At 38.6% G+C, this 20248-nt stretch overlaps 3 protein-coding genes and 1 pseudogene across 5 annotated transcripts; 2 read left to right on the top strand and 2 right to left on the bottom strand.

The window, feature by feature from the left end:
* Positions 1–124: 124 nt before the first annotated feature.
* On the bottom strand, positions 125–11235 carry LOC108842721 (helicase and polymerase-containing protein TEBICHI). Of its 3 annotated transcripts, none has more exons than XM_018615719.2 (26): positions 10968–11235; positions 10191–10609; positions 9862–10093; positions 8945–9766; positions 8369–8433; positions 8129–8234; positions 7843–8043; positions 7505–7705; positions 7013–7174; positions 6651–6890; positions 6277–6489; positions 5817–6167; positions 5578–5730; positions 5120–5341; positions 4743–4961; positions 4547–4664; positions 3275–4392; positions 2902–3099; positions 2554–2813; positions 2280–2469; positions 2096–2203; positions 1650–2002; positions 1217–1325; positions 909–1049; positions 702–798; positions 125–608 (listed from the first exon to the last, which is right to left on the bottom strand). In XM_018615719.2, exons 1-26 carry the CDS (start codon positions 11001–11003, stop codon positions 544–546), a joined length of 6399 nt encoding a protein of 2132 aa, XP_018471221.1. In that variant the 5' UTR covers positions 11004–11235; the 3' UTR covers positions 125–543. The 3 variants fall into 3 exon arrangements, with proteins under 3 accessions (XP_018471221.1, XP_018471222.1, XP_056859525.1); XM_018615720.2 differs by having other exon boundaries at positions 3275–4386; XM_057003545.1 differs by lacking the exon at positions 10968–11235 and having other exon boundaries at positions 9862–10088; positions 10191–10327.
* A 135-nt stretch (positions 11236–11370) lies between these two features.
* Positions 11371–13006, bottom strand: LOC130508206 (two-on-two hemoglobin-3). Its single transcript, XM_057003547.1, has 4 exons — positions 12704–13006; positions 12204–12334; positions 11847–11991; positions 11371–11704 (listed from the first exon to the last, which is right to left on the bottom strand). The coding sequence occupies exons 1-4, from the start codon at positions 12838–12840 to the stop codon at positions 11587–11589; spliced, it is 531 nt and encodes a 176-aa protein (XP_056859527.1). The 5' UTR covers positions 12841–13006; the 3' UTR covers positions 11371–11586.
* Positions 13007–15052: 2046 nt separating this feature from the next.
* LOC108824643 (uncharacterized) lies at positions 15053–16765 on the top strand. The gene is made up of 2 exons (XM_018598057.2): positions 15053–15311; positions 16057–16765. Exons 1-2 carry the CDS (start codon positions 15104–15106, stop codon positions 16689–16691), a joined length of 843 nt encoding a protein of 280 aa, XP_018453559.1. The 5' UTR covers positions 15053–15103; the 3' UTR covers positions 16692–16765.
* A 124-nt stretch (positions 16766–16889) lies between these two features.
* On the top strand, positions 16890–20219 carry LOC130508205 (probable E3 ubiquitin ligase SUD1; annotated as a pseudogene).
* The last annotated feature ends 29 nt before the right edge of the window (positions 20220–20248 follow it).

The following is a 20248-nucleotide window of genomic DNA, read 5'->3' as shown; positions in this document are numbered from 1 at the left end:
TTAAGTGGCGGACACAGTCCACAGAATCTATAGCCCACTACAACTATGCGTCTCAAGATGTGTTAATGTACATTGCATCTATCTTAAGCATACTAGTTTTATTTAAAAAAAAAAACAGAGTACATAATCAACAGTTTTATATTTACTCTTTTGGAGCAGTGAGTACATATAGGAAAAGTATGTATTTACAGTAAAAAAGAGACATTAGATTTCCTAATCTTTCCATATGAATTTGGTCACGTTAAAAGTCACTGTCTAAGTAAAACTGTGGCAACTGTTGATGGTTGTAAGTTTACAGTTTCTTTAAATCTGATAAGGAGAGCCCTCTGAACACAGCTTGCGAAAATTCTCTTTGGAATGTCCGTTCTTCTCCACTTTCATCTTCAGGCACAAGGAAGACTGAAACAGAGCATCGGCCTTGTGTCAAGCCGTGGATGTGGGAACATTTTGAGACATCAAATACGGCATGTGAGCGAGTTGCTCAAACAATCTGAAGCTCTCAAATTGAGATTTAAAGACATTGAGAATTTGTTGATGTCTTAATCAACCTTGCAGCGGCTCTAAAGAACCCCATGTTTTCCCAACCTTCAGTTTCACATGTAGAGGGACTGAAAATACACAACACAATCAATCAAGTCAACAATATAATAACTTATATATATATTCATTTCAGAAAAAGGAGTATGGTATATGAGGAATACCGAGAAGTGAAACCGCATTTTCCATGCTGGATTGTAGCAACATTGCAGCTTCTTTCACGTAACAAGGATCAACTTCCAGCACAAGCTCATCATGTACCTGCATCATAATATGAAAAAAAATCTTAGCTCGAAGGAGAAAGTATAAAATATAAATTATGGAAACAAACAAACATAACTCGAGCAATAAAAACGGTGGACAACTCTCACCTGTAGAAGAATTCGACATCGTCCCTTCAACATGTGAGACCTAGTCTCAGTTGAAGAACTAGATGCTGCAGTGTCATTATCCTCAGATATTGCAGAATATATGTTTATCATCGCAATCTTGATTATATCAGCAGCAGATCCCTGAATAAAAAAACCACAACCCAGGTAAATATCATATGGTCTGGAAGCAAATGGTCATGACTACACATTCTTATACTACTTAGACAGATCTGGCAAAAAGTCTTATTAAAAAGTCACAGCGTAACATGAAGTGATTGGAAAAAGGAAAGGAAGAAACAAGGACGGACCTGGCACACGGAGTTAACAGCTTGCCTTTGAGCCTTAGATTTCTCTTTGGCATTCCCAAATTTAATTTTGGACAAGAACCGTCTTCTTCCCTTGAGAGTCTGAATGTATCTGCACATCAAGTGATGTTTGTAGATTATAGTTATTGCTCATAAAGAAGCAACCCAATTAAATGAACGCATGGACTGTATTCAAACCAAAAACATAGAAGGAACTAGACTTGGCAAAGCTGAATGCGCACTCGATCAAAACACTAAAAAAAGAATCTCAAGCAGATTTTAAAAACTCTCAATACAAATGCTAGACCTAAGGTCTCCACATGAAGCTGATCAATTCTTTGACCAGCCAGTAAAGCAAAGCAGAGGGAGATCAAATATAGCAGTAATTTTAAGTATAATAAGCATTGACGAAGATAAGTGTATATAACATACTCACCCTTTTTCTTGGCAAAATGAAACTGTTTCGTTAAGCCAAGAGGTGACTGCAGGGAAAGAACTTTTAAAGCTTCTGATTTTCTCCTTGGCTTCATCTGAGCTGCATTCAAGCTGTTCAGCAAGTCTGTTTGCACCCATTCCATAAAGAATTCCATAGATCAATCTTTTGGTCTGATCTCTATCATGCGGACTAACAGATTCCTCCGCCTTCCCAGTCCATTTGGCAGCTATCATCGTAAAGACATCACCTTCTGGCTGACTAAGCTGTGCAATCAACGAGGAATCTCTTGAAAAATGTGCCATAAGCCGCAACTCTATCTGTGAATAATCTGCCGTCAAGAGTAACCAATTTTCCTGTGGTAAAAAAAGATATAATATTCAGGAATATGCTTTGTCTTGTTGGCTTGAAGACACAAGACACAAAAATTTTAGAAATCACAAATTTACCTGAGTAGGAACAAAGAAATCACGCGCATTGACTTTGTAGCAATCAGCATCTGAATTTACTTCATTTCCATTTTTGTCCAGTATGAACTCTACTTCATGCTCAACAGACTGCAGAAAAGTAACATGGTCATTGATTTTTGGATATACTGATACAAGGAAAAAGGAAACATAGTAGAAGTCATACTTGGAGATTAGGCTCCTCTATGGAAAGCCGCCCAGTTGCAGTTGATGTTTGAAGCCAGTGTCCATGCAAAGTGTACCTTTGCGTGCTCAAGCGTAGTTTAGCAAGTGAACAAATTGATCCAAGTGTACAATTCAAGAGCTTTGCCAAAGTGCGGTGCTCTTTGATAATCGGGACAATAGGATGCTCATTCCTGGGACAAAGTCATATTCCCAAGTAAGCACATGCTTTATATAAAAACTTTACCCCTCAAAAAGTCTGTTATCCTTTCCAATACCTTAAAAGATCCAAGCACTGCTTATCAGTACTCGGATGAAGTTTGCCTTCATTGTGGGTTTCCGGTATGGGCAACTTCAACTGTTTAAACAGTACATTTGCAATATCAGCTGGGTTGTGCAATGAAAATGGCATGCCAGCTAATTCGAATGCTTTCTTCTCAAGGGACCGCAGCTTATCCCGCAATATATTCCGTGCCCTAAGGCATCCCTCTATATCGACGCCTATACCCCAGAGCTCCATGTCTGCCAGGACATTGACCTGAAACACAGAATGAATGCATTATGCTGCCGTAATAACAACTAGCTTAGCAGTGTAAGATAATAAAAGCAGTGAAAAGGGGATATACCAGCGGCATTTCAGTGGTTGTGAGTGCTTCAAGAAGTTCTTCGGAAACAAGGATCTTCCAAAGAGCTGAACAAAGGGCTCGCGTTTGAGCAGCCCGCCTGCAGCAACCATTGTGTGCAACCCTTCGGATCTGATTCCTCCACCTGCCACTGCGATTTGCAGCTTCAGCTGCGTCTGGCGATAGTCTTTTCTTTACCTCCTACAACAGTTTTAGAAACTTTTAATGAACAACTATACTATATAAGTATGAGCTGAATCTGTGAGTGATGATAGACTAACCAACAAAAGAGTAAAAGACATAACAACGTCATCACATCAGGAGAGAGATGATATATATATTAAATTCATTCTGCTAGTTATCAATCTGGATTTACCTTATCTATGTTTGGATTTGAGTGTCTTTCCTCATCTGGCCAAAGAATCCATGTCACGATGCTCATGTCAATGGTGTGGTTTACGCGAAGCGGAGGCATCACTAACCAAGATCCATCCACCAACTCAAGATCCCTGATCCCTTCTGAAAGATTCAGGCGAGTGCATCTTTGGATTGAAATGGCAGGACTCTTAAGAACTTGAATCTGGACTTTCAAATTCCACGTGAACTTTCTCGTCTTTTCATTCCCCATTATATTACTGATTCTGTTCCACCTAGATTTTATAACATCAAACATGTCGTGGGTACCCAAAACCTCTTTCTTGCCAATAGCAACATCCTTGGAAAGCTTTTCTGCACATTCTTGGCTGAGAAGGTCCTTGTTAAGATTGACATAGTATACAGGAGAGCTATCCCAGCAGACCGCAATTCCATGTATCTCATAAGAGATGCGGGAATTCAAACCTTGAAGTTTATTATAGTGGATATCAAAGAAAAATTCCCCAGCAGATTCCCAGAGTTCCAGGAAAGAATCAAATCCGCCACGAATATTTCCTGCAGTTATTGGACCCTTTTCACCTGCATTATCCTTATTGCTAAGAGGAATATCGGCGGCATTCCTCGTCAACTTCTGCTCAGCATTATCCTTGTTTTTGATATCTCTGTCATCGCTGGAAAGAATACTAACAGCATGAGGCCCAACAGTGCCAACTGTAGATCCTATAGGTTGAAAATCAGGAAGAGGAGCGCTCAAGTTAACTTCTGATGAAACTCCTAAGGCAGCACCAGATACTTCCCTTGGCTTTTCTCTGTGATTATCCTTGTCAAAGTTTCCACGTTCCATGTCCCCCTCCAAGCTAGATTGTCCTGGAAAATGCTGTAGTCTACTGGGAGAAACAGAGCCCCCTGAAATGTCTCTTTCAATAGTTTCTTGACCATTGGGATTCCCAGTAGGAGCTAACGGCAAGGGATTCGACAGGCCATGAACATCTAAACCAAGCGACTTAAAGGCAGAAAATGCAGCAGCCCTCGCCTCTTCTGCTTTCTCAAGAACAATTTTGCGCGCCCCATTCTTGATTTTCTTGGCTAATCCCAACTGTATCCTTTTCTGTCCTGTACCTTGTACACCATACCAACTCGAGCACATTAGATGAAAGGGGATACACTATTCTTTCCAACAAATGGCCAACTTATCATTCCTTACATAAGCTGGAGAGACCTCAGTGAGGTAACAAAAACATCAATCTAAACTGTCTTAAGAAAATTGAATTACCTTCTGCAGCCCACGCCGAAGATTCAAAAAGAGCTTTGACAATTTCAGGGATGGATGCTTCTGCTATCGCCTGAGATGTACGCAAGCCAGCTTTGTACAATGCTCTAGCTCTTGAACCCTATTTATTCAGCACCAAAAGCTATCTTTGTCAACAGCACTCATATCGTAGCTACAAGTTTCTGGAAGTTACAAGTACCTTTATATATGGAATGCTAGTAAGTTCAACAATTTCAGCCCTCACGCCAAATGATACACGGTTCTGGAGTTTGGCAACTAATCCTTCCAAATCATGCCATCCAAGCCTCTCACAGAACACGGAAACCATGGAACAAAACCTTCCAGCGTTCTCCTGTAGCGCTTGAACCATACCTCTAGCCACTTTAAAGGCTTCACAAACCTCAGATACAGAAGCTTCCTGCATTTCATAGTTCAAAAAAGAAACAGTTTAAGAGAATATCTTGGAGAGTACGTGATCGTGTAAGCTGCAACGGGTTTATATATATGAACCAAAATACGAAGCTTAGCAAAAGACTTTAAAAAATACAAGAAAGAAAGAAGCAGTAGGGGAGCCACCTGAACTAATTTTGACAAGATGAGGGCAACAAAAAATCGTTTGCACACTCGAAGCATCTGTTCATCTGAAAGCATCTTACTGCTCGTTGAACCATGCCGATTGTCATATTCTCCACGCAAATTCTTCTTTACATCTTGTGGTTTGTTTAGAGTTCGTACTGTTGCACCATGTGCCATGCGCATGAGAAAAGGTTCGACCACTCCAACTCTATTGCCAACAGACTGAAAATTGTGAGATCAAGTAACAGTATCAGCGTACACTCCCAAATATTTTATGTAATTATGCCCATGTAACAAGGCGTAGTGCCATTCGAAAAATACTTCAAAATACTAGAATATTAATAAGAAGAATACCATTAACTAAGATGACAGTCAATTTCAGGAAAGATATCTGGAAACATACCTCTAGCTTATCAACACATAATAATGGCATATATTACCAGAAAGTACAAGCCTACCTGTTCTAAAGGAGACAGTTCCATAAACCGTTCATAATACAATTCCCAGTTTGGTTCAACACCAACATTAATTGGTGTGACTAAGTAGACCAAATGCAAATCAGAAGCCATAACTAGTCCTTCACGTGATCTTAGAAGATCATCCAGCACAATCTGCAGAAGCACCAATTACATACACGTCAAGCATGCTTAATACTATACAAAATGCATTATCAATTATGGAATTCAGATTAAATTACAAGCGACTCCTCTGGGCAGAGTGAACTGCCAAAAGCTCCACGTCCGAGGGGTGTTGTAGTGTATAACTTTGTCTCTTCGTTCCACTCGAGAAATTTTCTGTGGCAAAGCCACCGAAGGGAATCCTGGGCTGATCTGACCACATCTTGAAAGGGCTTTGTAGAATTCAGAAGAGTACACCTAACATAGCGGTGTATATCTTTGGCAGTCTGAACAATTCCACCTGCCACAACTTCTAATATTGCATGAGTCATTCCATTCTTGTCCTCAGATAAACAAGACTCCAAAGGTGGGCAGCTCTCATTCAGAAGTGCCATTATTCGTTTGAGTTCTCCTGGTTTGCAAATCAACACCTGGAAATAAATTTAAATTTAGAACAAGAATCAAAAGCCTAGACCACTGACCAATGCAAACAAGAACAAAAATGTCTGGAAATTTCATTATGAGGAATTAAAGGCATACACTTTCTCCTTTTGTATCAATCCCAGTCCGCCCAGCCCGACCAGCCATTTGCTTGTACCTTGTTCCATCAAGAAAATTACGCCCAATCATTGGTTGCCGAAAAATGACTCTTCTTGCAGGCAAGTTAACCCCCGCTGCCAGAGTGGATGTAGCTGTTAAGACACGTACAAGACCCTTACGGTAACAGGTCTCCACTATCTCTCTTTCTTCTACCTGTAATACAAATATACTTATCCATGTGCTAATAACTGAAGATATTTACTTTGCGTAATATTCACCATCTCACATGCAAAATAGCAAAAGAATGACATATTCATAATCAAATATAGCCAGGTCAAGAAAACATATATGGTGAATGGATTGTGTATACATACTGTAAGGCCAGCATGGTGGTAGGCAACCCCAAAAGGAAGAGTTTCTTCTAGTACAGGATCTACTCCAGATGGAGACCTTCGCAGGGCATCAATAGCAGATGTGATATCCATATACTCGCTATTTTCACCATCAACGTCTATAAGCACTTTCTTAATGAGCTTTGCAATATGCCTAGCAGTTGATTCACATCCTTTTCGACTTGAGCAAAATATCAGCACTGAATTCCCCTCTTGAACAATCTGGATTGTGACATTACATCTGAGTTTTCCTTCTTGAACCGAATTTGAGTACATGTCTAATAAGAAACTTATAGAAAAAAGGAAAGTACTTAGTTAGGACCTTAACTCCAAAACGCCATTACCTCGTTACAAAGCTCAATGATATGGTCCGGGTCTTTTCCTCCCATATCAGCAGCTTTTGGTAAAGTCCTCACAACTTCCATCTTTTTATTATAGATGTTGTTACCAACTTTAATATACTCCTCTAGCGGAACTGGTCGGAATTCTGTCTGATATAAAGCTGCCTTTCAACATGTAAACCCACAATAAGTTTTTCTGATTAAAAAGGCCACAATAATTTTACAGAGTTCTAATTGAGGTGACAACAATATCTTCCGAAAATAACTACAGAAAACTATCATCCCCCATTTAAGAGATCTGAAGATACATAGGTCTTCATTCTACAGAAAACGTAACAATTATTAGCAATCACGAACATATTTCTGTGCATTTTCATAAATATCATATTCTACACATCTATGAATGCCTATATGTCTAGAGAGAAGTGTCATGCAACTGAGTGATCATATATATATATATATATATATATTATATAATAGTAATTTTTATCTTACTTGAAGCCAGTCAGCAACTGCTCCAACATTCGGCATTGTAGCACTCATACCCACGATTTGTAGGCCGTGAGCAGGATCATTTTTTCCACTGCTACTCCCTGAACTCTCACCACTACTTGACTCTGAACTGCCTTCACCGGCAGCATAACGAAGTTTCGTCAGCATAAGTTCCAAAAGATAACCCCTATGTTGGTCACCCACCTGTATAAACCATGCGCAAGAGGTTCCTTTAATGCATTCACTATCAGATAAGATAGAGTACGAAGAAAATAAAGATAGTGTCAGACAGTTATAAGCTTTTCCGTGATCTATTTAGAGGAGATATGTGAAAACCATACCATGTGCAGCTCATCTATAATAATTATCCCAAGTTCAGACAAACGACCCTCTTCAAGCAAGCGATTTATCAAAGAGTTTGCCTTCTCAATCGTGCAGACAGCAACAGCAGTGCCTTTAGGAAGTGTTGCACCACCCTGATTTCCATAGTAACTACGAACATGCTTACCAAGTGGTTCAAGAAGGACCTCAAGGTGTTCCGCCTGCATCCAATTGTTATACGACTAACTTAACAGAAAGCAATATTATAAAACGTGAGGGATGCTGAGAGAGAATAACAAAAGAAACCTTCTCAGCGCAAATGGATACATAAGGTAAAACAAGCAATGCCATTTTTCCAGTTGTTATGACCCGGCGCAGCATCAAGACTTCTGCAACAAAACTTTTACCAGCACTGCACAAATAGCATGGTTTTGAAATTGAGCATTAAGTTCTTGTCAGATAGAGACGCCTGCTAGTGAAATCAATGGTGTATGCAAAGAAGTAAACTTTGAAAATGGTAGATTTCTTTGCAAACCATGAAGATACCTTGTAGAAGCACAATATACCAGATTCCTTTTCTGTAAAACACCTTCTACCTGAAGACACTCGACCTAGAAAATTTTATAACAATTTGTATTCAGCTAGTGAAACATCAGAAGAAGTAATAGCATACACAAAAACAGGCAATAAAAAGCTATAGTTGTGTATCAGAAGAGTAGATGTTGAATAAATTCATTCTATTATAAGCGGCAGAAATAAAAGAGAGTATACAAACAAAAATAAGAACATAGTCGAGGATAAAAATTGATAAACAGTTTTCCGCAAACCCTTGAAACGTATAAAACAAAAAAAAAAAAGATAACCAACAGATATCGCATAAAAAACACTCCATAAATGATATAATAACTGCCATGAAGGGAAAAACGCAAGAAGAACAGATCAATTTTTGATGACAAATACTAGTTACGGGCTCTCAACTATCTTACACTTTCTAAACTGCAATTGAGAAGCATATACACATCTATTTATCTATAGGAGTAGGGACACTGAAAAATATTCATCAGCTCTATATTAAATATAGTTGACAAATAACAACAAACGCATCAAGTAACAATTATGTACCTGCCATGGATAGAGTTTGGATATTCCTTTCTTATTGTATACGCTGCAAACTTCTGAGGGAAGCCAGGTGCTAAGGCTTAAACCATCTTTACTATGATGAGAGCTTGGAGTCTGACTTTCTTCGGATTCACTAGAATCAGCTGATTTCCTCATGTTGCTAATGGCTGGGACAGATCTTACACGATAGTTTTCCTCGCACACTACAACTTTATTTTCTTCACGTTCTGGATACATCCTGCCTACCAAATTTTTATTTGCCTGGCCATTATTTGCAAGACTTCCACATCCTCTATTATCAACCAAAACAGATTGAGAGATCCTACTGCTTCCTCGAGTACTGTTATTTTGATCAAATGAAGCACATTGCTCTCGGGTACTTCCATTTGCTTTTTTATCTTGAAACAAAAGTTCCAGGTTTTTGACAGGGAGCGGAGATACTTCTTTATTGAAATCTCTCCCATGCTTCTCCGCGACCTTTGAATAGCCAATGGCATCTTTATCTTTTACTCTGCTTTCATCCAAATCTAAACTTCTCTTTAAGTTGTCACTGCAGTTATCTTCTTTGTTTCTGTCGTTAGCTTCTACAGAACCAGAGTTCTGAGTTGGCACTGACAAACCATCAGCAAATTGAATTGCTTCATTCCAGAAAGAATCTCCAGGAGAGAAAATTGAGCTACCACTTCCCGACTTAGGTGTTCCAACATGACATGATTTAACGGCTGATCCAGGCGTGCGGCATTCAGTTAGAAGAGCAGATGGTTCTGGTGCCTTAGTACACTTCCTCAAGCCCATTGGAATTTGAACAGACTCATTGCTTGGAATCTGTGAATATATTAGAGCAGAGGAATCAAAAAAAATCTAAATGAATCAGTTTTAGTAGGAAGACAAGTAACCGTAACTGTTAGTTTCATTTATACCTTCTTCGTAGGGTGTGAAACAGATTTATCTCTTCTATCAACAATACTAGCAATTGAATCAGGCTTACTACCGAGAGAATATGCAGGTTCATCTAGTGATGGTATATTTCCGGAATCACAACGCCTCTTGTGAGAAACTTGCATATCTTGAGCAAGTAACGATGAACTGCCGCAACGCTTCAATTCGTTTGCTTTCTGATGTGGAGGTGAACCAACAACAGACCGCACTTCACTGCAAAAAGCACAATTTTACAAATCCCTCTAAATCTCAAAACAATTTATTCGGACATAATAGAAAGAATAAAATGACAATAATCAAGGCATATTACCTACAATACAAGGACAAAAAACCAGTAGCAAAGTCTCTTAGTTCTGAATTATCTTTCTGGTTGGCACAGAGCAAAACATCTGGTGCATGATTCTCGGTTGTAGAAACACCTTCTTTAGTTAACACTTGAGATCCGCCCAGGTTCAGACACCCTTCAGCTCCTCTAGAACTCTCAGCACTTACAGGTTTAGGCAGGCGTGGATGTACAGAAACCTCCAGATCCAATTTCTTTGTAAAAGCTTCCTGCCTTGACTGCAACACACTATTGGAAGTGCTCTTGTCATCCAGGGATGGTTTCAAGTAACTGTCCAAAGTGCCTTTGTCTCCAGGAGACCTTTCACCAGCCACCTTCACATTTTTCTCGTTTCTCCCGGACTTCAAATTAGGTGAAAGGTGTTTCCTCTTCTTCGAAACATAGAACTAAAAGTAGTACAAGTGACAAGAAAAACCAATCAGTCGAGAAACACACACGCACACACACACAATAGCCTCAATATCACAAGTTTCACATCCATCATAACTAACTTCACTGTTCATACTTTGACTAAAAGAAAAAAGTCTTTTTAAAACCATAACTAACTTCACTGTTCATAGTGAAAGTTTTCAAATTAGGGGACTCAGCCAAAAAGTGGTCTTGATTCAAAGTTATGGGGCGTTCTCAGACAATCAATATGAATCGAATACTCTACAAAGTTCATTCCTTTTGCATCGATACAAAGAGGAGGAAGAAGAAGAACTGCAACATCATCGACAACCGAAGAGAATAAGAGAAACGGACCTGGTCAATCCGCGATCTCGAGGAATCCGAGTCCATGGACGGATGAAGAAGAATAACCGCCGGAGATCTGAGAAAATTAAATCCCTAGCCGGCGGTTTTGAGCGCCGAATGAGTGAGGAGAGCAACCCGAGAGAGATGTAGAAATATTAGATCTCCGTAGCGTTTGAATTTTGAGTTCCTCCCCTTCCTTCTTCTATACAGAGCTCTCTGTTGTGGTGTTATTAAAAGTTCAAACCTTTTTTTTTTCATTTTTGTTTTCGCTCCTATTTTCAGTTAGAACCATAAAGTCTTTGCCTTTTGGTATATTTATACACAAACATCGCTTTTAAAAGAATACAAACTTTAGGGAGAAATATTTACGTTTTGAACTAGTGGAACACTGTTGTTTTCTCAATCTTCAACATAGAGAAAGTGTATTGTTTGTCACATTACAACATCTTAAAGTTCAATATCTTGTTAATACTTATGAGATTCCTTTATGTCGGATTACACATGTGACATGGAAGAAGTAAGACTTGTAGTAGAGCTTATTCGAAGAAAGACTAAAATTTCCCTTGAATCTGTGTACTCTCTTTCAATATGAAAGGTAAAAATACAACAAGAATATGTTGTTGTTTGATTACTCTTCTTCTGCTGGTTTATTGGCAGCGTGCTTACACGCAACTTGGTTGTTCTGATTCTGGTTCTGGTTCTGGTTCTTCAACTCGTTTCCAGCCACAAGGAAGAAAGCGGTGTGCCTGAAACATTATATCAAAAGCAAGCAATACTTCTTCTTAAATCTTAATACATTTCCAAGATTTTATCAAACTCTCTCATACATTTTGATTTGGTTTATGAACTGCAGACTTTTGAACTCTGAGAAGAAGATGTTGTTGTTACCTGAAGAAGTTCATCATTTTGACTTTCGAGTCCTGGTCAATGTCAACAGACTCGTCTATAGCATTTTGCATATGCTGTAGCCATCTCTCCGCAGCTTCATGAGTTACTGGAAATGGACGGTGACGACCAATCAGAGCAGGATGACCTACACAGAAAGATCAATATGGCAAGTCATATTCAGTCTAAACCCAACTCATATTGCTGCATATATTCTAATGTCTATGGTCATACAATGATACATATACATACCAAGACTATCAGTCAAGCTTATAAAACACTAGAAGAACCAATCAAGTCGAACAAACTTAAACCACATCATTAATTATATAAGAGGAGGGAAGAAGAATCCAACTTAACCTTTCCTTTGAGAATACAGAGGAGGGCCTCCCATACGCTGGACGAAGAACTCATATTGGTTCTGAATGGCATCTTCTTTCTTAGAGTTAGCAAACATGGACCGAAACCATTCTTCTTCGTCATCATATACCCTGTTCAATAAACAAGAACACAGGTCCATTAGTGGTAGCATTACCCAAACAATGTTATAGGGAAGAAAGTAAAAGACGTTTCAAACAACAGAACAAAAAAAATAAACAGACAAGGATCGAAACCATTCTTCTTCGTCATCATATACTCTACTAAACAAGAACCCACTTACTTAAAAACACACAGGTCCATAAGTGGAAGCATTACCAGATAAAAAAAAGTTTCTAGAGAATAAAAGTAAAAGACTTTGTCAAAGCAGAACACAGAAGCAGACACTGGACTTTAGTTCTTCAAAGATTTGTAAATAGAATTCAAAGTTCCAATAGTAATCAAGAGAAAGCACATAAAAGGGAGATTTAGAATTTAGAAACCTGGTGTAGAAGTTGGTGGAGAGGTTGATGAAGCTCTGAAGACCGAGCTTTTCGAAGAGATTGAACTCGTCGATGGCGAAGGCGTCAGCCTGATCCACGCCGCTCCATGCCGATGCCTTCTCCTGCAGCGACTGCATCTCTCTCTCTCTTTACTCTCTCTCTCTCTCTAGGTGAATGCAAAACTGTGGGCGATTGAATATTTAAAAAGGAAGGAGGGTCTTTCTTTCTCGTTAGTGGTGGTCTGTCGCGTGGAGGCAACGCTCTCCAGAGAGAGAGAGAGAGAGAGATCGTCTTGTTTGATTGGGTGTGCAATGTTCAGAATAAATTATTTTTGGTGTCACTATGTCAACATTTTTAGGGTGAATTAGAGGAATATACCCAATAGACACTGAAATTGGTAAAATACATATGACACAACACTATCCACTCAACAAATGCACTTTGATACCTGAGATACCGAAATTGCCCTTCCACTCTGCAGACAAATCGATGAAAGAGTCTGACACATACTGATATGCATACTGACGCTGCAGTTGTTGCTTTTTCATTCATATATTTTTCTTGTTTACCGTGGATAAAGAGATCATTCTCCTCCACACCTTTTCTCGAATAAAAAAATTATATATATGTTGTTGATTATATTTTATTTGGTAATGCATCTAAAAGATAAATAAATATGGTGGATGGATTTTTAAATGTATTCGATAAACCGTAAAATTAGAATTACATATATTTATCATTTTAGAAATATGTAAATTAGTGTCTGAAAAAATAGAAGATTAGGTAATTAATGCAGTCTGGATTAACACATATATTATCCATTTCATATTTAGAAGACTAACTATAATCAATCACGTTAAATTATATATTAGCAGGCTAAGCATATAGTTAACGGCTAATGATAAGTTAATCGTTAACATAGACAATAACACTTTAATAAATTTGTTTAGTGGTTAACATGTATAGTTATACGCTACGGATAAAAAAAAAGTTAAATTCTAAGTTAAATGTTAACCGTTAACATAGACAATAACACCTTAATAAGTAATTGTTAACATAAACTGAAATCGAAGCTTACTATCATTAAATGTAAATTTAAATCATTTCTCGACAAACAACACGAACTGATGTTTTGATGGTTAACATAATTTGTTAGATGTTACAGATAAACATAAAGCTAACATGAGAGTGTCACAACAGTAGTTAATAAATGGTTAGTAAAATATCACAATATATTTTCCGTTGAGTGATAAATGATTTGTTAGCTAATAAATGATTTGTTAGTTGATAAATTATTTGTCAGACAAATCATGTATCAAACGAAGTATAAGCTGACAAACTATTTATCAGCTAACAAATCATTTATCACTTAACGAAAAATATACTGCAATATTTTACCAACCATTTATTAACTGGTGGTGTATTGTTGTTACAAATAACAAAATATGTATTCTTAAACAATGTATAGGCTATGAATAGGAGACATAATCTCTTAGCAGTTAAAAGCATAGTTACATGCATTTTTCAATGAGATCACATGTGAGAGTCTAGATAATGAGATACTGAACACTCATCCCATAAATAATTGATTTTCATTAAAAGCTAAAGTTAAACCCTTCCAAAAAAATTATCTCCGCGCATACTTTATCATTTTTAGATGAAGGGAGTTGAGGATGGCTTATTTCACTTTGTGAAAAGAAATAAATCTTTCTCGGGTTGAATTTTTCACCAGAAGTAAAAACACAATTAAAAAGTTACAAATCTTCCATATATAATGATTAAAACTCACTATTGGATTTAAAAGAAAATAAAAATAATCAGAAGATAAGAAAAATATCACCTACATCTCTCCTTCTTATTCGATGATGTCTCTGGTGCTAATGGAGACTTTCTAAATTTATAGCACATAATATTGTTGTATCCTCTCACAGTTCCACTCTAGCTTTGGTCAGAAAAAAAATCGAAAAGAAGAAAAAATTGAAAGAAGTTGATAGACTAAATAGTGTTCTGTAAATTTTGTTAATCGATGAAATGGTTGAAACAAGTGGTCCCACTATCTGAATTCTATGACAGCATACATGATAACTACTCTGGCGCGTTACAGAAGCTATGTCATAGACTTGTGATAGGCATCTGTAGTATCGAGGATAAAATAGGAACGAAAATGAAGTTAGAAAAGAATGGGTAGAATGTAAATTAGTGTTCAGATTAGGTGTAAGTATTCCAATTTCTCACATTTTTATTCTCCTACTCATCTTTGGAATAAATAAAAAAATTGGAGGCAATTAGGCCCATTTAAATTAGCCCATTAAGCCCATCACTTCAAAACGCGACAAAACTCTTCTATTGACGTTTTCCTGTCGTCGCTCCGACAGAAGACAAGAAAATTTCTAACCGGCAATGGCGTCGAACACTAGAGAAGCAAGGAGGCGGAAGATCTTAGAAAGAGGATCCGATCGTTTGGCCTTTATCACTGGTCAGATCAACAACGTCCCTCCTCCTCCATCTCCTTCTTCCGATCCCACTTCTCTTTCTCAATCTCATCTACTCACAGACGACACGGTTCCGCCTCCTCGTGACCATATACGTACTACTGATCGAGAAACAGGTTCTCTCCTTGTTACGTTAAGTTTGATTTCCGTTATTGTTTTTGTGCGTGTGTATTTGCAATTGCATCTTGCTTTTTTGAATATTGGGTGATGATGTGCTGCTATGCTATGCTATGCCATGCCATTTAATTCGAGCGTCGTGTTGAAAGATTGTTGTGTCAAATTATGTATAATCTGTATGGTGTAGAAGCCTAGGGAGTGATCATGTTGGCTTCTTTCATCACATGTTATGTGTCTGGCTATAGTTACAGTGTGGTGTTCATGTATACTACTACTAGTATAATGTGGTTTGAAATAGGGATGGTTCTACGGTCGATAACTCTAAATCTTTTATATCTTCTGAAACAGCTAAATCCATGTTTTCATGGAGAACCTACAGGACTTAAGCTGACATTTAGATCGTAATGAGGTTTTAGAAGGTTCTTTTCTGGAACAGTAGACGTGATTATGAACTTATTATCATAGCCCTTCCTAGTGTAGCACATGAGATAGATTTAGAGATACATTTGTCGATTAATGTTTCTTTACACTACCTTACTAAGTGGTTACCAATTTACTCTATCCACGTATTTATAGCTTGTTATATTCTGAACAATAATCGTGATCAATGTAATTGGTTTCATAGAGAAGCATGTGCTAGCGCGTCATTGATATGTTGTTGATTCCAGTCTCTTTAGTTAGAAAAAAAAAACGTAGGGAATAGTGTATGGTTTTTTGATGATTCTAGTTGTGACATTGCTGCAGCTTTCACAAGTCATCAGGAAAACATATCCGATGCTTCGATGGTTGAGAATGTGGATCATACCATCCATCAAAGCAGAGCAGAACCGCTTCAGCCTCGGAAGTATACTGAGACATTTGGAGAAGCCTCCGCTTCAGATCCTAGAGACACAACACTACAACCGTCTCCTGCTACATCAACCACTCAAACCCCATCAGTGGTAGATTTGGGTGCTTCTCAAGCATTTACTCCTCTAGTCAGTTTCGTGAATACCATCACTCCGAATCACATTGGAGCCGCCATCGATGCCTCAGAATACGCACGGATGTTCTCATCTCTCGTGATCGCCCTCCTGGTCATACTCTCTCATCTCGGTTTCTCTTCCCTAGGCAGCATAGTAAGCTTCAGACCCGTTCTCTTGGTTCTCTTGACCGACGCCACAATCGTGCTCGGACGTGTTCTGCTGAGCCATCATGGAGCTCCTTCCTCAGCACCAAGACGGGAAAACTCGGGACAAGGCATAGCGGACCAAGTGGGCAACGCGCTGGAAACAGTCATGATGATTAAGAAGATAATGAACGCCATCTCTATGGATTTTAGCTTGTACGCTGTGATTCTCGTATGTGGCCTTTTGTTCACACAAAGCATCTTTGCTTAAGTTATTGTTTCTCCCAAGTAGTGATCAGTGTACACTTATAACACATTGCTAGTATGCCACGTTCTCAAACATCTCATATTCATATTTATCTCAGCATTGGTTTTGATAGTAAAGATGAAGAAAATGTGAAAACTGGTCAATGAGATGGGACAGAGTGTCTTTAATGGTTTTGATCTTTCGAGTAGAAAACATCCCTCTCCCACTCTCTGCTCCCCCTTTTAATTTTTTACTTCTTTTGGGATAAAACTTGTGAACCACGTCTCTTGCTCCTGCCCAGAAATTAAAACTCCACATACAGTATTAGGTAATTGTTTCAACAACCCTTTTGATCAACCAAAACGTGTTCTAGTCATTTTTAGTTTTTAATGATTTAATCTGTCTTTCAAAGTAAAGTAGAAAAAAAAAGTTAATGAGATAATAAAGATGGGTGGAAAGAGGTCAAGAGGAAGCAACGCAGAAAACTCTCTGTAAACTCTGTAACACTGTAGCTGTCAAGAACATAAAAGCAGGAAACAGAACCATACGTCATACGACCAATCACAGGCGTTATATATCGTTTCTATCATTTAACATTTGTTTATTTATATAGAAACATGTCTTTTTGGCAACCATATTTTCATTTGCAGCTAAAAGCAAATTTGCAGAAGAGAAATAGAGAAAGAAGAGAGATACAAGAGGAGCTTTAATGGAGACAGGAAACAAAGAAGCTGTTCAGACAGAAGCAACAGACATGAAAAACGAAGATGTAGACATTTGCAGGATTTGCCAATCACCGGAGGAGGAACCAGACAATCCGTTGAGGCATCCTTGTGCATGTCGTGGCTCTCTCAAGTACGTCCACACTGACTGTATCTTTCTCTGGATCAATCGTCGTAGTAGACGCAAGCACTGCGAGATTTGTAAACGTAGCTACTCAATCATTCCGGTTTATTCCGACAACGCTCCAGAGAGACTTTCATCTGAAGAGCTCTTAAAGAGCGTACTACTGAGAGCATTTCGCTTCATGGCTCTGATCCTTCCATGGCTCTTGGCGATTGCTTTCCACTCACACTGCATGTTGTTTCTTCTTGCGGACATGGAAACTGAGTTTGAGAACAAGAGAGTTTTTGAACTGTCGTGTTTCTTTCTTGGTCTTCTTTACACCGTCGAGATAGTGACTGAAATCACTTTCATTGTTGTTCTGAGGGTAATCTATGAAGAGATTGCAAGAACAGAACCCGAGTTGTTAAACCATGTGCATCTCATAGCGAATGGTCTAAGACATAAGGGTGCTACTAGAGTTCTTCTGGTGTTATGGAAGTATATGAGGATTCTGTGTGATTGGTGGCATGATCAGCTCTTGCGCTTATCCTTCTTCCACGACATGTTTATGAGAGGACCTCTTGCACTTGCGTTTGTTCCTAGAAACACACAGCTTGATGAGTTTGGATCCATAAGGAGGTTTCTTTTCTTCTTGGATGACAACACTTTTGCTGTAAGTACTCATAACTCTGTTTTGGCGTCTTACCATATATGTTAACATGTTCTTGTTTTTTTTCTCTATAGGTTCTTGCCATCAATATCTCTTGGTCTTTCCTAGACTATCTGTTACCATATTTGATTGGCAAAGCTGTCTTTGTGCTCCTACTCTGTCTCCCACCACACGGATGGATTTTAGAAAACATATCTGAGATTACAGTTGGACACATAGTTCTACTCTCAGTTTGGTTGGCTTACCTTAAGAGCGTCTTCTTCACTCTGATTCGGAATCCAACCAGAACAAGATGGTTTTTACTCTCAGTTAAAAATGCATTAATCCTGTGTTTCAAAACCATCCTTCTGCCTTGGATGCTTGGTTGCTGGATAGATTTCTGCACATTCCCTCTAACCGGAGCAACACTTTCTCAAAGGCTTGAGGTTGTTTCGGACTATCCACTCATGGCTGCCAAACATTGGTGTGTAGGAATAGGGTACTTGCTAGCTGCTTTATCTTGCATGAAGCTTATCCAGGAGGTAACATTGTTTCATCCTCACGCATCACATCATATTTACTCGGATTCTAATTCTTCTTCTTCCTTTTTGACAGATTGTTCAGAAACGTGCCTTTTGGTACCTCTTAGATGTCACAGAACCAAACTACAAAACCACCAAACTGCATCTCCGTTCCTTACTCTTTGCGTTCGCTTTCCATGGAGCAGTGAGACGTTGTGAATCATAATGTGAGACTAGCGTTTGGCATCGCTGAAGGCTGTATGGTGAGCTTTTATGGACCTCAGAGCGATACCACCGATGAAGAAGAGGATACAAACGAGCAAAGTGATGAAAGGTAAACACGCATTTAATAAAAAGATACACTCAGGTTGCGGAATTTAAAACTCTAATAACTTGAACAACAAGTTTCAGGTTTGTGCTGAGGATTGGAATGATGCTGGTTCTAGCTGCATTGAGTATGTTTCTTGTTAGTACGACAGTCATGGCTTTACCAGTTCTGGCTGGAAGGGCCTTCTTCCACTCTATCTCTTTCTACATGCTAAGTTTCGGACTCGAACACGATGGTTTGTACTTTCTTTCTCTTGTTTCAAATCTCCATACACCTTTCTTCTTTGCTTTGAGCTCTAAATGTTAACAATGCAGATATTTGTGCTTTCTGGATTGGATTGTGTATCATGCGAAAAATCTATAAGATCACCTGCTTCGTCTATGATCATGTCGTGACGAGAAGAATCGATTTGCTTTTCAACCATGTACTGAAGTGCATTCAGAATGTCTTACTGTTCTCTATAAGGGTAAACAAACACTTAAAATCTTACTTCTTCAGTGGAGATATATATATCTATAAAATTAACATGCAAAAACCTGATGAACAGATCTTTGTTGTGCCTGGATTGCTTGGTCTCCTTATCGACCTTATGATCATCATTCCATCACAAGTTTCTCTAGACGAATTACCTGTGTATAACTTTCTCCACGATTGGTTGATCGGTGTGTGTGTACTTCACATATTGATCTTCTTGGTAAGATACAAATTGTTTTCTCTCTCCTTTTCTTGAGTAACAAGTAACCGCTTTATATTTTTTTTTTTCTCGCAGACTATGTCCACACCAGTCACCTGCTTCGCGACGGTTGCATGGTGTGAAAAGCTTCAAATAATAAGAAGCGTGGGTATCAACCATCTTCCTTTCACATGGCTCATTCAAGATGTTATCGGCTCAGCCATAAACACGCTCCTAACCACTCTCTGCGTCCCTTACGTGCTGGTGAACAACTCTCTGTTCCCTGTTCTTGGATTCTCACGTGAAACCAACTTAACCGTCCAACGGTTCGTTTGGCCGGTGTTGCTAGCCGTGATGGTCATATGGTTTAGTGCCAAACTCACTCGTGACCTCATCATCTACATTCACCAAGTGGAATTTGATAACCGATACAAAGTGGGGGAGAGGTTGGTCGATTTCACTGAAGATCTCTGAGTAACAAACGACCAATGTTGTTAACAACATATATATGTAGTTTCAAAATGTTATTATGGAGTCAATGATTTGGATTCTGGTTTTGGATAATCCTTGATAAGTATTGAGATT

The sequence above is a fragment of the Raphanus sativus genome, chromosome 2 (genome assembly GCF_000801105.2).
Source record: "Raphanus sativus cultivar WK10039 chromosome 2, ASM80110v3, whole genome shotgun sequence".
NCBI lineage: Eukaryota > Viridiplantae > Streptophyta > Magnoliopsida > Brassicales > Brassicaceae > Raphanus > Raphanus sativus.
This window is presented reverse-complemented; position numbering and strand designations above follow the sequence as displayed.